Genomic DNA, 15,029 nt, shown 5'->3' with positions numbered 1-15,029 from the left:
TTGGATGTCCCTCGTACACACAAATTTGAGAAGTGCTTTATGGGTCTTGGAAAATGGGAAACAAGGGGGGAAATTTAAGGGTGACACACAGCCACTAACGCTGTTTCTGTTTATGCCTGTAGAATGGAGGAGGAACACCAAGACAATGCCTGACATTACTTCCGTTTCACAACCTCAAGGCATCATCCTGGATGTGTTCATTTGGGAATCTGCTTTTAAGGAGGATGGAGTTCCACGCCTGAGAAGCATTTGCAACCTGACGCTCATCAGAGCATCAAGCACCGGCACTTTTTCCATCATTTATTCATTTGCATTTCATCATCTGGACATAAAATGAGAATCCCCAACTCTTTTTCTGTTTATGCTGTTCATTCACAGCCTATTTCTGGAGAGTGGTGTAAGCTAGACAACAGAGTTTCTTTCCTGTGTGCGTTTTCAACTCTTTCTGTTTGGTGATTTGATATCAGTGTGTTCAAGTTCAGTTCCAGTTAATCTGATAATTGATGAATGCGTAGGCTTTAGTCTCTCTGAGGCTCCACACAAACTCTCTTGGCTCATAATGTGCTACAGCTGAGATACAGAAAGATCATGCAAGGACATAAGAAACAGTCATGTTTTATGAAATCTTTATTTGTTGAAAGAGATTCAGTTTTTTTTTTCTTAAAAGCTTGCGTTCTTAATACATGTACAAGGATAACTAATGTATTTAGCATTCCAGTATCTATTGCCAGACTTTTGTCATAATAAAATGTTGTTATTCCAAACTAAGCTCCTAGATAGTATTCCTGATGCGTACAAAATTAATTTGGGTAAAAAAGAGCTACTTAATACAATTCCTTTAACATAAACGCATTGTCTGTCACTATGTCCTCATATTGCTGCAGCAGAACTCTGCAGAAACCCCCAAACCCTTTTTCATTTAATAAGACAGTACTGAAAATAATCATGATCAAAGAAAATATTGCATATATAAAAAACATTCAGTCAAGTTAGACAATGGGAGACAAACACATGCACGCCCTAGTCACCTTCACTTTTACAACATTTGCGGTGTTATACTGTACCAAAGGAAAGAAATAACAATGCAGTCCTATTTTACCCATTAAACTGAGGCTTCTTTTAAAAAGTGACAAAGGTACTGTTACGTAAGGTGAAGTATACCATTGTCGTAACGTGCAGACAACGTCCTGAGTCACCAGAGGTACTTACATTTAGGCTCTGGATTAATAAGTTAGGTTAACTGCCCTGCAGTATTTGTTGAGACAAATTTCAAGACCACATAAATTTACATTAAAATATTGCATGGGTGTAGAGCGAGCCGTGAAGTGCTTAGACTGCAAAGCTGACATGAGTAAAAAACAAACAAACAAAAAAATAAATCAAACAGATAACCTTCTTTGTTTAACGCCGCATGCATGTATTTTCGTTATTCCTCTTCATTGTTCCAGTGATGTCCAAAATTCCTCATTTTGTTTCCCTGTAAACTTTCCAAGTGCTACAACTGGATTTTTTTTTTCTGATAACCACTTGCTAAACACCATTTAAAAATCTTTAACTTAAATTTTTACGTTAAAAAAAGTCCAGACGACATTACTGTTCTGTTCGGCTTAACAAGAAGCTCTTACATTTCCAAGCATATATGCACCATTTTACAGCTACCCATCTGCACATTCAGGACTTTTCACCTAACAACGTTCACCGGTAGGACACAAACCATTTGGATGTAAATAGGTCAATAGCTAAATTGAAAGCAAATGAATCTAAACTAAAAATAACAGCTTAGAGTTATAAATTATTGGGTCAATCAATGTCAAAAGTCATCAACCCTGAGCCTTTCAATTACACTGAAGGGTCACAAAGTTGCCTGCAGACCTAATTAGATACTGTAGGGGATCCTCAGCATGTGTTTCTCGATGTGCTGCTATTGTTACCTGCAGATATTTCTAGACAGCTAAAGCAATCTTCTCTGGCGGGATTAGATTTTAAGGTTAGTATGCTTGTATTGCTGTTATTTATTTATTTAATTTTTTTTTTTTTAATAAAGCAAAGTTTCAAACAATGTTTAGTCTTGTTTGCTTTTTCAAAATGAAAAACAAAACAATAAATCAAAAAATGCATACTTTGCAATTTATACATCACAAACTCAATGAAAAATTTAGGAACTGAGACTGTTTCTGTATTTCTGTGACTATTCAGTAGTTGCTCTCTGATGTTCAAAAGGCTGATTTTTGCTGTCCAGCAACAAAGCTCATTCCTCACAGCTCTAATAAATATTTTTTGGTACTGAAATATTTTGGACTCCTGTGCACTGTGTCACACCTCTTACTTTTAAGATCGGTTATCAGGACATGGTGGTGGGCGTGAAGGAGGTGGTCCTGGTGGTCCTGGTGGTACCCGTGAAGGAGGTGGGCCTGGAGGGTTTCGGTTCATAGATGATCCTCTTGATGGAGCGCTTTTTGAAGGAGGTGTGCTTCTTCTTTGTAGTGGAACTTCCTCCGATGATGAAGTATGAACTGAGGGGTTGCAAGCAGCTTGCTCCTTTACTCGTGTGAAGTTTATGCACCTTCCCTGCAAAGTGGAGAAAGACAGATATAAAAATTGGACCAACTACATGCTACCTTCACTTGTTAATTAAATTTACTGGAAGTACTAACTTGATGACATTCATTTTAAATATGACTTTGTTCTGCTGCTCATAGTACCAAATGAATTGCATTTAACTCTTTGAGTGCTGAATATTTTTTCAGCGGCCAGCTGGAGCTAAAAGTGGATCTGGTGAGAGAGCGAAGCGAATGCGCAAAGTGAAATACTCTGCAGACAACGTTTTGCGTATTATCGCTGACTTATCACACTCTGGTTTTGACGCACGTGATCTGGGGATTGAAAACGAAAGTGATGTGCCAGCATCAGCTGATCAGTCCCCAGCTGATCGTAGTACTGAATGCGTTTTTGTAGCAGCCGACAGCTCCGTGATCACAGTGCTATATGCTGTAAGTTGACACCCGCCTCTAAAGAATTAAACTTAGTCTGGAATGTGTTCTAGGTGATAATTCACTTTTACTCTCTTTATTTATTTGTGTTTCCAAAGACAGGCAAGAGATAGTCAATAGTTTTTCTGTGACATTAGCAGCAAACATTTTATTTCAATCCTGGTAAAAAATACACATAGAAGCCACTTTTTAGAAATCAGAATTTTTTTAATAAATGGGTCTCAGGTTATGACAATACCGCAGGTACGAATGACCACATGAAACCCCTCAATTTTTCTTTTCAATTGATTTTCATTAATTTTTAACAAGGGGCATGTGTTTTTTTACTTACAAATGAAACAAACTAGTTTTGAGATGGATAATTATTCCTTACATTTATATAGCACCTTTCTCACTAGCACTCTAGTGAATCAGCAGCCACTTTAACCACCACTAATGTGTAGTATTCACCTGGATGATGCGATAGCAGCCATTTTTGCGTCCATCCGCTCACCACACATGAGCTAATTGGTAGTGAATATGGATGAATATGTAGCAGCTGTCACTAATAGTGAGGAATATTACTGCCCGCAACAGACTTTGTTATCATTTCCAGTTATTTTATGCTTTCATGTGCACGTATCCCTTCATGTAACTGGCAGGCGAGTATCTGTACTGTAAGCTCAGTCACAGCTAGATTGGAAACTAGCTATAATTTCCAGCATCCTAACTACAAGTGCCAGCCATGCCATCCCAAGGGGCTCAGCTGCTGTGACACTGTTAGTGAGCCATCAACAAAGACAGCATGTCTCTGCTGAGGCATCAATCGTCAATTGGCAGTGAGTTTCTGTACCTTTCTCCAATTCTAGAGGGTATTGTGTCATTCCCAAAAGCTGTAGAATATGTAAGTTTATGGTCAACATATTGTACATACCTGTGGTTCATTTTAGTTTATATGTTTTGTGTTTTGTGATTTAACCGGTTGAACCCTACCTGCCCAGTGTTTTGGCACTATAACCCTACTCTCCCCAGCAATTTTCAACTAGTTTGAAAACCAAATATTCTGATTTGTAAAAGTAAAATTTCATTATGTAATGATAATATAAAGAGAAGGCACAATGTTATAACAACACACTGATCCTATAAAACAAACTGTATCACTCACTCTCACAGTGCTCATCATTTTCTCGCATCCATTATAAGGACCCAATGCCAAAACTGCACTTTTGAGTGTTATGCTTCAAAACAGTTTTTTGTGTCAGAAGCAATGAATAAGGACACTTCAAATGATTTCTATCATCTTTCAATCAATCGCTCTGCAGTTCCCTGTCCCCGCACAGATCTCGCTTTTGCGGTCAAACCACGCCGGGGACTGTGTCAGGGGACTTTGTCTGGTGTGGTATACCTTTCACAACATAATGCAGATGTCCTAAGGTGAGCGAACGTAGGAAAAGAAACCTCCCATGGAGCAGAAGAGCTTTCTTTGCCTGCTCGTATGTAAGTTGATCCCATACGTAAGTATAACTGAAATCCTTTCAGTTCTTCTTGAAACTTAAAAGAAAAAACAAAACTGACCTGAAACTAAAAAAAGCAGCAGTGTAACTTTTGCAACTGGCATAACAGTTTAACTAGACAGCAGTGTATTACTTGTGTAGTCTAATATAGCTAAGGCTGTTATTATAGCCAGCCAGGTTATGATGGCAGAGATGTGCAATGGCCTTTCGAGAATATGCGTGTATGGCAGAAGACTGTAAGATTTAGACAGTAGTTTAGCGTAACAGTAGCATAGCTTAACAGATATGTGCAGGACACATTATTTAGGGCAGGAGGGTTATGGGCTGTTACACTGGCCGTTCAGGCATTGCGGCTGCTCCAAAAACTGGTCTGCCAGGTTCAAAGGGTTAAAGTATGGTAATATTACTTTTTGCAAATATTTTAGGACATTTTCAATGCAAGCTATTACTTGAATAGAAAACTGGGTTACTAATGTCAGCAGGGACAGCTCTTTAAGAACATTTCAGTGTAATAACTGGTTAAAGCATATGCTTCATCTAAATTTCTGTCTCATTCATATGGTGTTTTAAAAAATATTATTTGCTCCTCATTCACTTTTAACAGTTCTTCATGGATTTTTTTTAGCTAATATTTTTAATTTGTTGGAGCTGCAGAGCCTTACATGACTCAAATCTTATGTCAAACTGTCTCTGATTTATGTGATACTATACTTTAGAACTTGTCTGGTTGGGACTTCCTTCCATCAGTTCTTTTCCTTTTATTAAAGTGATACTTTTTTCTATTTTCTTGGTGACACTGGGAATCCTCTGTATTCAAACACGTAAGAAAAGAAAACTCCTTGGTTTGTCGCCATATACAATATCATTTTCTGAATTTGTATCCCCAGCATGCTTACCACCATTGATTTAGTTTTCTTAATATTAATTTTATGATCTTTGGATACTTAGACTAACTTGTTCATGATGTTCTACAAGCAATTAGGGCTCATCTGATTATCTGTGATTATCCTGGAGTTAGCCATTTAGCAGAGGTACATGGTTCACTACTTTTGGTGCTAAGCACGAGCAGCTCACTGCCACGCCTGTCCACCTTTCAGGTTAATCTTGGTTTGATTAATGAACTTTTGCTCTTAATCGCAGTTTCCCTCTAAGATTAGCAGACTAAAGTCGGTTGTGAGTGCAGCTGCTAGAATTTCAGTGTGGAAACACTGCAACATCCATTTTGACTCTTAACGATTAAACTATAGGTCTCCCACAATCTTCTGATTTCAGCCATGGCATAGAGTTTCCAACATACAACATAATCTGAACACTCATTTTACTTTGTGCCCTTTGGATTTGTTTGCCTGCCAGAAATAGAGTCTCGCTCAAAGATAGTGATTTAGGCGGTAACCATTTACAGTAAGAGTTTCCTGATATTTGTAAATTTCATTCCATTTACATAATGTGAATTATTTGACAATTAGTACTTCTAATAACCAATAACTTTTCACTGAAAATCACCACTTAAAAAGTCACTTGAAAGATTAGCAAACTTTGGACACATCTGAAAGGATAGAACGAATGCAGTGGTGGGCTTGGAAAAGAAATCTAATATGGACATTCAAGTTCTGCTTCGCACTTACAAAACACCTTTCCTGTCTATTTCAAACCGATTCACTCACCAAATGTCTTAACCTAACATGGGACAAGACATCAATATGTGCTCATAAACACAAGCTAAAAGTGCACAGTTTCATAAAAGAGGATCATCTAATACAGAGTTGCAGTCTATCCTGGCAGCATAAGGTGCAAGAACAGCAACCTGCCCAGACACAATGAATGCGTTTAAAAAAACAAAGTGTTTACTAATGCAGAGAAGCATGAAAAAGGGAAGATATCAACCTTCAATAAGGTGAAAAAACAAACACAAAGAAACTAACCAACCATGCAAACAACCAAAACAAATCTTTTAAGATGTTAAATACTTTACATCAAAATCATATTCTCCCATCCCCCAGATTTGACAATACTTGGCAAACTTTAACTTATGCATATTTGCATTTGAATTGGCAGAAATCCTCAAGTAGGCACACTTTTCAGTGAGGTCAGATTACAATTATTTTCTTCTTTTTTGAGTGACGCAAGAAAATATTATTATTATTCTACCAACTCATTAATCTGATATGAATGTGTCTCCACTGATTTCATGATGTGTTGAAACTAACAAAATGCGCAGCAGCAAACATGTGTATCTGCACTCATTCTATCCCTACAATCAAGAAAAAAAAGTCCCTAAATCCATTTGAATTACTTTCACTTCAGTTAAAATGAGAGGGGCCGTCAATGTGTTGCCAGTTTCTGCCACGCTGTTTGATTACTTGTCAGACAAACAGATGGAGAGTTTAAAGGCCACGAGCCATATTGTGACAGAAAAGATTCCCTTTCTTTGTTTGGTATGCTGATCGGTCTGGACCAAGGGATGAAAAAGAATGGCCTAATTTTGAAGTACAATGAACAGCTAACCAGATTTTTTTTTTTGATTACACAAAATGCCTTAAAAAGAGTGAAGAATCCACAAAAAATATTGTGCCAGTCTACCTGCTGACATAGTCTAACATGTATTTTATCGATGTGATTGGATCAGATGTAGGACAGCATGGACCTGCCTAATAAGGCACAGTGGTGTCACAGTTTGCCTTCTGTAGAAAGACGCCTGCACTGCTGTCAGATTGCATCAGGAGAACACTGTTTCATTAACTTGCTGACTGTTAAGGAGCAAGCGGACAGACTGCTCTAAAGTTGTACAACTCTACAGATTGAAAGCATTTCTGTGATCTCTACTGTGCTCGCTTAGTGCCATTTTTAAATAAAAGTATACGTTCCCAAGAATACAAATATAAATGATCTAATGAACAATGACAGCCATAATTACTGCAACATAGTACCACTGGCATATTGTTCCCCTGCAGTGTGGCATGCATTAAATATTTAAAGCAAGGTGTCAGGGTTGCACTATTTAAATTTCTACTAATGATCTGAACCACAACAGCTGTCTATTTCCCAGTTTACAGTCCACAGATCCGCCCTCCTGCCCGCCCTAGAAAGGAGCAAATCGGTCTATTGGCGATTCCTCCCTTTGCATTCATCATCTGTCTTCTGTCACAGCATCTCTCTCTCATCCTCTCAGCTGGTCTCGGCCAATGCTTGTGGCCTGCGTAGAACAATTGGGGGCTGAAAAACCACCATATGGGCCAAAGCACTTACCTCCACTCACATCTGCAAAGTATTCATGGTCTGCTATTCCCTTTTCCCCCATATGCTGGCCCTTGTGGATGGCCTGTTGTTGTTCTGCTCACCAAATTGTTTCTTTTACAACTGTGACTACTGAAGCAGCAAGTATTGCCCTCATGCTGACTCCACCAAATCAATCACAGCCTCACGTGTCCTTTTTTTTTTTCTTATCCTTTTCTACCATAAAGTGTTGGCCTCTTGTTAACAGTGCCCTTGTGTCACATCAGGGGCCTTCTGTTTATTAAGGTATTAAAACAGACCACCAAGCATTCTCTTTAACATTTTGAAAACAAGCTCAACGGAAATCAATGCTGACAATTAAAGCAAGCCACCCATTCTTTTTAGGATTCTGCATTATGCAGGACACTCCTGCTTGGAAACCAGACTTCCTCCTGTTGGAAATTTAGAACTTAGATTCCTTTGTATTAGAAACACAATGCAGCTCTTCAGCAGTTTTTTTTTTTCTTTAACACGAAGAGACAACTCTTTTTACTACAGAAAGTAGTATTACTCACAACCAAGTAAGACATGTGCATGTTTTTATCATATAATATAGAAATAGTCCATAATGACATATTTTTGTAACAACCCTCCAAAGCATATAATGTTACTTTTAGGTGGAGGTCCTTCTGTTTATACAAACCCTAAAAGATCAAAGCAAAATATAAGGTCAGAATTTTCATTCAGATTCATCAGATCCACCATTGGCAGACCTGTCCAGTACAATGTATAGCCTCAAGGTTCTAGAGTTTCTCTTGGCAGCATCCAGAACAAGATATGCATGTGTGTGCCCTGCGATGGATTGCACCCTGTCTAATGAAGTTTCTTGCCTTTTCCCCTGCATTTTGTGGTCCTCATGATACTTAATTGTATTAAGTATATTTGAAAATGCACAGTATGCAATAATAATCATAATTAATGAAACCATTAAAGGGCCACTACACTCATCACTTATTGACCTACTACTTCCCGAGATCTTCACGTTATTTTCTTATCTTGAATAGCTAACAGACATGCCATTACAAGTATATACTTGTAGCATATTTCTCTTCTTTTATTGCTATTGACATTCAAACTATTGTCTTTTATAGTGCCACTGCTACTGCTTATATTGTACCTAGGTCAAGACATAGGGCAGTTGTATGCTGTGTGTGTATGCATCTTACAAGACAACTTATGGGTTCATCAGATTGTAATACCTCCGCAAGTTGAGGGTTGGCACTGTTGCCTAATGTTTCTCCTCCTCTCTCATTAACAGATCTCATGGCCAGCTGCACCAGTGACATCATTTCCGGGGCACAGATCCCTGAGCTCGTCCTGGCTTCCTCTTAAGAGGTTATACCATCACCTGGTGGAGGTCTGACTGTGGACTCGAGTCTGAAAAAATAATCTGTGAAGCTGTTTTTTTTTTTTTGTTTGTTTTGTTTTGTCATCAAGTATACGGGGTTCATCTTATGGTGCACCAACTCTTCATAATCTTGTTGTGGAAGTCTATCTACTGACATAGTTTTACATTAATTTTATTGATGTGATTGAATCAGATGTAGGACAGCATGGACCTGCCTAATAAGACACAGTGGTGTTACAGTTTGCCTTCTGTAGAAAGACGCTTGCACTGCTGTCAGATTGCATCAGGAGAACACTGTTTCATTAACGTGCTCACTGTTAAGGAACAATACAGATTGTTCTAAAGTTGTACAATGCTACAGATTAAAAGCATTTCCATGACCTCTACTGTGCTTGCTATAAAAGTTTACATTCGAAAGAAAATTACAATGATCTAATGAACAAATGAAAGTCAAAATTACTGTAATATAGTACTACTGCCATATTGGTTCCCTGCAGAAGGGCATGCATTAAATATTTACAGCAAGGTGTCAGGGTTGCACCAACTCTTTATAATCTCTTTGTGGTTTTTATTATAAAGGTTTGTGTAAATGTCTTATGGGATTGTGTTTGTGTTAAGAAATTTCCTCATGTTTATTGGTTTATATGTAATGTCTGTAAGCTTTTTTGTAGTGTATGTGGGATGATACCAGTGTTAGATACAACAGTGGGTTCAATGAGTACCTTGTCCATTCTCCACAAGCAGTGTATTTCTTCTGTCACTTCTGTGTATTTCCTCAGTTTATTCAAAGGGGCAGTTTGTAAGTTGTGTGTGTTTGGTATGGTAATGTCAATAATATATGCAGTTTTATTTTATTTTTGCTATCAGAGTTATGTCTGGTTTGGTATGGTGGATAGTTTTGGCTATCAGTATAGTTCAATCTCAGTATAGTTTTTGTGTGACACTGTGCTGGGGTTGACGTACTTATGGTTTGTATGTGTCGACTAGTTTGTGTTGTAATGCCAGCACTTGATGTCTATCTAATGTTTGCTATTTGACGGTGTCTGTACATGTAGTCTGCCAGTGTCAGAGTTTACAACCTGATGTGATGTGTTGGATTGCTTCTTGGTCCTTGTAGCAGTAGCATTGTCTGTAAATGAAAAACTTCCATAACACTTTTTACAGTGTCCATGTGCAAAATAAACTAAAACACTTTAATATATAAACTTTATGGATATATTTTTCATTACTATTTACTACATGTTATAGTTGGCTTGGTACTGTATTTATTCTACTAACAGTAACATGGAAACTAACTGAATTAATGAGCAATAATTGATAACAATAATTAAAACATAGTCCTACACTTTCCTTCAATAATTGAGATCTATCAGTAACAACTTAAAGAAGTTTACAAGCTTCTGCTGAGAGCACAATGAGATATGGATGCAGATTCAGCATAGGCTGTAGGCTTCAGCTTCAGTTTCATTTTGAGAAAGGGCCATGCTCTTTTTTAAATTTGTGTTAGCTTTTTTTTAATTCACCTTCAACACCTAAAATTCATAAATGATTGTAATCCGCGAATGAGTTTACTCATTTACCTAAAAACTTCAGGCCTTTGTGAAATGACAAATGGCACTTGCAGCTCTGAAGTAGGTACAGTTTAAGCAGGGGTAGTTGATATGTTTCCTAAATATGAAAAAGAAAAGACTATAATGTTAAAGCACACTGAATTTACTAGGCAAAATTTTTAATATTTCTGTAATTTTTATTTTTCATTGCTTTTGATTTGGCTCCTACATATAAAAAAAAAAAATGTCTTATTACATCCTACTATATACAGGTCAAATCCTGTTATAGCGAATACCGAAGTAATGAAATTTTTAGAATAACGAATACTTTTTGTTGACTAGAACAAACCTTCATACAACATCATGTTAAACAGATTTCATTTTAATGAAATGTAAATTTCAGCATAACAGATATTTTTTTCTAAAATGGACACCAAAGGTTATAATGCGATGCAAAAAATACCCACACATTCTCGTAGGACAGAGTGGTGGCTCTGAGGCTAGGGATCTGCACTGGTAATTGAAAGGTTGCTGGTTCAAATCCCGTAAAACGCCAAAAGTGACTCTACTTCGTTGGGCCCTTGAGCAAGACCCTTCACCTGCAATTGCTCCATCCTGGGTATGACGTTAATCTGCATGTAGGCCCTCCAACCTGCAGGGCAAAACCTGGGTGCTGGTGGCAGAACTGGCACTCCAGCCACCATAAAAAAAACCTCACACTGTTTCATTCCACATGTTGCATGGCTGCACTTGGGTTTTAATCTGGGATCCGGAGTTGATTTGTCATGTGGTGTGTGTGGCAATGCACTGTAACAGAGTGTGCTCCTAACCTCTCCGTCTCCTCTATACATTTGTAGAGTCTTGGGAACCCTGCAACACGGCGTCTCTTTCTTGTTAGACCAAAAGAAACTAACAAACTCTTGTGAAATTTTCTGTCTCTGGCAGACTCAGTGAGGCTTGGCGAGAGTGTGGGCAAGACATCATACACATAACCAGATTCTCAGTCAGTGCTCCACTGAGCATCTGCGTGGATAGTTCTGTCCGGTGCGGATACTGTATTGTTCGAGTTTCATATCGCTTCTCAAAGTTTTCTTTGCGAAGAACAAGAAAAAAGAGAAGCAGAGTCAGCTTATGCCTGAAAGAAAAATTAACAATCCTGGAAAAAGCAGATTCTGCTATGAATTAAAATGATGTGGCAAAGGAATTTGGCATTGCACCTTCAATGCTATTAAAAGTTTTGAAGAATAAAGAAGATGATGTTAAAGATTGGGTGTTTGGACAATGAGCGCGTTTGTATTTCTACTAAAAAAAAAGTTACTTCTTACCTCTCATTTTCGTTTTGTATTCATACCTGTATTTCTATAAAAAATTACATTTCCAAATAAAATATCTTTTGCAGTTTAGGAAGCACTATTTTTTATACAACTATTGTCAAGCTTGGGTTACAGAGCTGCATGAGAGACAGAAAGGTGAGTCCAAGCTGGGTGGTAAATGTTCTAAACATCGTGCGACAAGCATGTTACACGGTAAACCTGATGCTGCAGAGGACAACCAATTAGTTTGTCCTTAGTTTGCTGTTTACCAGACAGAGCTGCTGCTGCTATTAGAGATGATGAATTGCTGGTGCACAACAGTATACGCATTTTCCTCATATTAATTGTAACAAAATTACCGTTACAATGAAATATTTTTATGGTCTCATGAATTTTGTTACAACCGGATTTCACCTGTATTATGTAAAACACAGTTATGTTATTTGACTAACTGAGGTAACCACAATTGACTGGGTATATTTGTACAAAGTATATGGAGTTAAGGGAAAAGATATACAGTATGTGTTGTTTCAATGTAGACTGTTTTGTCAATACTGGCTGAAAGTGCCCCATCTTTCATCCTTTGAGAATTTATACTTTTTGTGTAAGACTAAATTCCTTAACTCCTTGCTGAGTTTGACCCATGAATGCTACTTACTGTATCTATCTATCTATCTATCTATTATATTTTCTGGTTTACTATGGTATCACACATTAATCACAAATTAATAAACTGGATAGCTTGATGAATATTTGAATACATGGGCCATGGAAGTCATCTAGAGTAGGGAGTCTGGGGGAGATTTGTGTTCAAAGACATCAAAGCAGATATTTGTATTAATTAAAGCAGCCAGTATTAGTGATGGCGTTTGATAATATTATAAAGATAATTCAAAGCTGTACTGGCATCATATCCTAAAATTATAACTGCCTCATCATAAAATGAACTTGAATAAATGTCTACTATCAAATACAGAAAAAGTTACTATTGCCATCCTCACTCATTCTCTTTCCACCATATTCTGAACAGTGAGTCATTATGCACTAAAAATTGACTTTCATAGTGGCTCATCTCTGTCACACACAGTTACGATATGATATGCAGGCAGTGTTGGCCTTTTCAAAATGTAAAGTTTTACTTTAAAAATGTAGTGTCATTAGAGTGAAATTCCTATCTGTATGTTTGACCAACACACAGCAAACTGCCACTGTCTATGTATAGATAAAATATAACATCACTAAATAATAGGCAGTAGTGAGCAAAACGGCAAAACAGCCAACTGTACTTTCACATATTAAATTAGTTTTACATGTGATTTTGCAACCGTAAATGTCACTAAAAAGGGGTACTTTGGAGTGTTAAAAGCTTTTTATGGATTTAAAAGAATGGGCCATTGCTCCTTAAGGCTTTGGCAACACCTTATGACCCTTTGGACCTTTATATTTATTAGACAAAGATCCAGATGAAAATAAACAAGGAAAAAAAGTGTTTTGGAAATTAAATCTGGCTAAACACATACTATGATGAGACAAAAAGATGTATTCTTATACAAAAACTGAAATCCAGTAAAATTATTATCCAGATTATTTGAGAAGACACTGCTGTACCTGTGGTCTTGGATGAGATCCTACTCAGACTAGTACAAAACTGTGTGTTTCCTGCTGCCTGATGGGAATTATAGTCCCTGTGTTTGTGCTGTTTTTTTGTCTGCACCCCTCCAATACAAGACTACTCACCAATACGTCATATTGGCTGTATCTTAAGTTAAACCAATAGCAACTAACAAGCAAAACTTGTGCAACTCAATATGTCTATTTTTGCATGATTGGTGAATAAACAAACAGACAAACAGAGTATGATTTTATATATGTAGTTTGTACACAAAATAGTTATTACTAATATTAATAAAATAGTTCTGTATTGACAATAATATTTTAAATAAGTATAATATGGTTAAGGACCATGTATTTGTATTAATTTTTCAACTGAAAATAATAATGTTCCTAAAGCCATGCACAGTGTTTTGTGATAGACATTACTAAGAAAAGTGAAATAAAGCTTGACTGATTAACTGAAGTGGGCAGGGGAAAGACCATCACAAATACAGAAATTAAAGCAAAGGAAGAAAAGGAAAACACACAGAGGTCTTTCTTTTCCATTTAACAAGATTTATACCAAGCCAGTGCAGCTGTGAATTTAATGCACAATATCTGGCTGCATAAGCTCTGCACTGAGGACAAGAAAGGTCTAACATTAAGCTAATGAATATTCTGTGAAGTTTTCTCACAACACTATTCTTCTCACATTTCCATACAACCATTGGTGTGTCGGATTCTGTGGATGGTTGTTTTCGGCAAATGCCAAGAATCAGCTCCACAAAAAATTAAGAAGAAAGCTTTTGTGAGATCAATGAAAAAAGCACAATATGCTGTCTCAGGATACAGCTGGGAGATGCTCTTTATTTCTTAAAGTGGGAAACAGTAACTGCTTCTAAAGCAAATAAAACGCTTTGACAGTGTGGTGCAGGTGGGCTTTGGAAAAAACCAAAGTTTGTCAAGTTCAAAGCTGTAGGCAAGATTTACTGGGATTCAATGTGTGAAAGGCACCACTAAACTACCATTATCACACCATCCATATTTTAATGGTTATGGTGTGTGTTATATAATGTTCTTTAAGAACAGAATCATTCTTTCTTTACAGAAAGTCTTCAATAGAAGTATTCATTCATTCCTGAATAGACTGCTGTGACCAAATTCAGGAAATGCAATAATGTGGAGGCTGTTTGGTCTTAAATGTTAACGATAGCAGCAGATATCTGATGTTAGTTTATCTATTATTCTTTAAAGATGCAGTGATTTCCTCTGAACTTTTACCACAGGCAGTCATGCTTAAGTTAGATAAAACAAAACTGTGCATTCAAAAATAGCCTGGTATAGTTATTATAATTATTTCCCTGAAAAGTTAGCTCCTTGCTTAAAAATCAGTTTAGTATAGTGGCATGTGTACTTCCCTGTTTCTTAGGTATTGGATTCAATCAATTTATAAAGTATTTTTCCTCTAT

At 37.1% G+C, this 15,029-nt stretch overlaps 1 protein-coding gene across 1 annotated transcript in view; it reads right to left on the bottom strand.

Moving 5' to 3' along the window:
* Positions 1-612: 612 nt before the first annotated feature.
* The window catches only part of LOC120542065 (anthrax toxin receptor 1-like), a 177,879-nt gene continuing 163,462 nt past the window's right edge, over positions 613-15,029 (bottom strand). The window contains exon 18 of the mRNA XM_039774198.1: positions 613-2,568. Within this exon, the coding sequence (XP_039630132.1) occupies positions 2,329-2,568 (240 nt within the window). The 3' untranslated portion in view covers positions 613-2,328. The remainder of the gene's footprint in view (positions 2,569-15,029) is intronic.

Source organism: Polypterus senegalus, chromosome 1, assembly GCF_016835505.1.
Source record: "Polypterus senegalus isolate Bchr_013 chromosome 1, ASM1683550v1, whole genome shotgun sequence".
NCBI lineage: Eukaryota > Metazoa > Chordata > Cladistia > Polypteriformes > Polypteridae > Polypterus > Polypterus senegalus.
The sequence above is the reverse complement of the archived record's forward strand: the minus strand, read 5'-3'. Positions and strand labels throughout refer to the sequence as shown.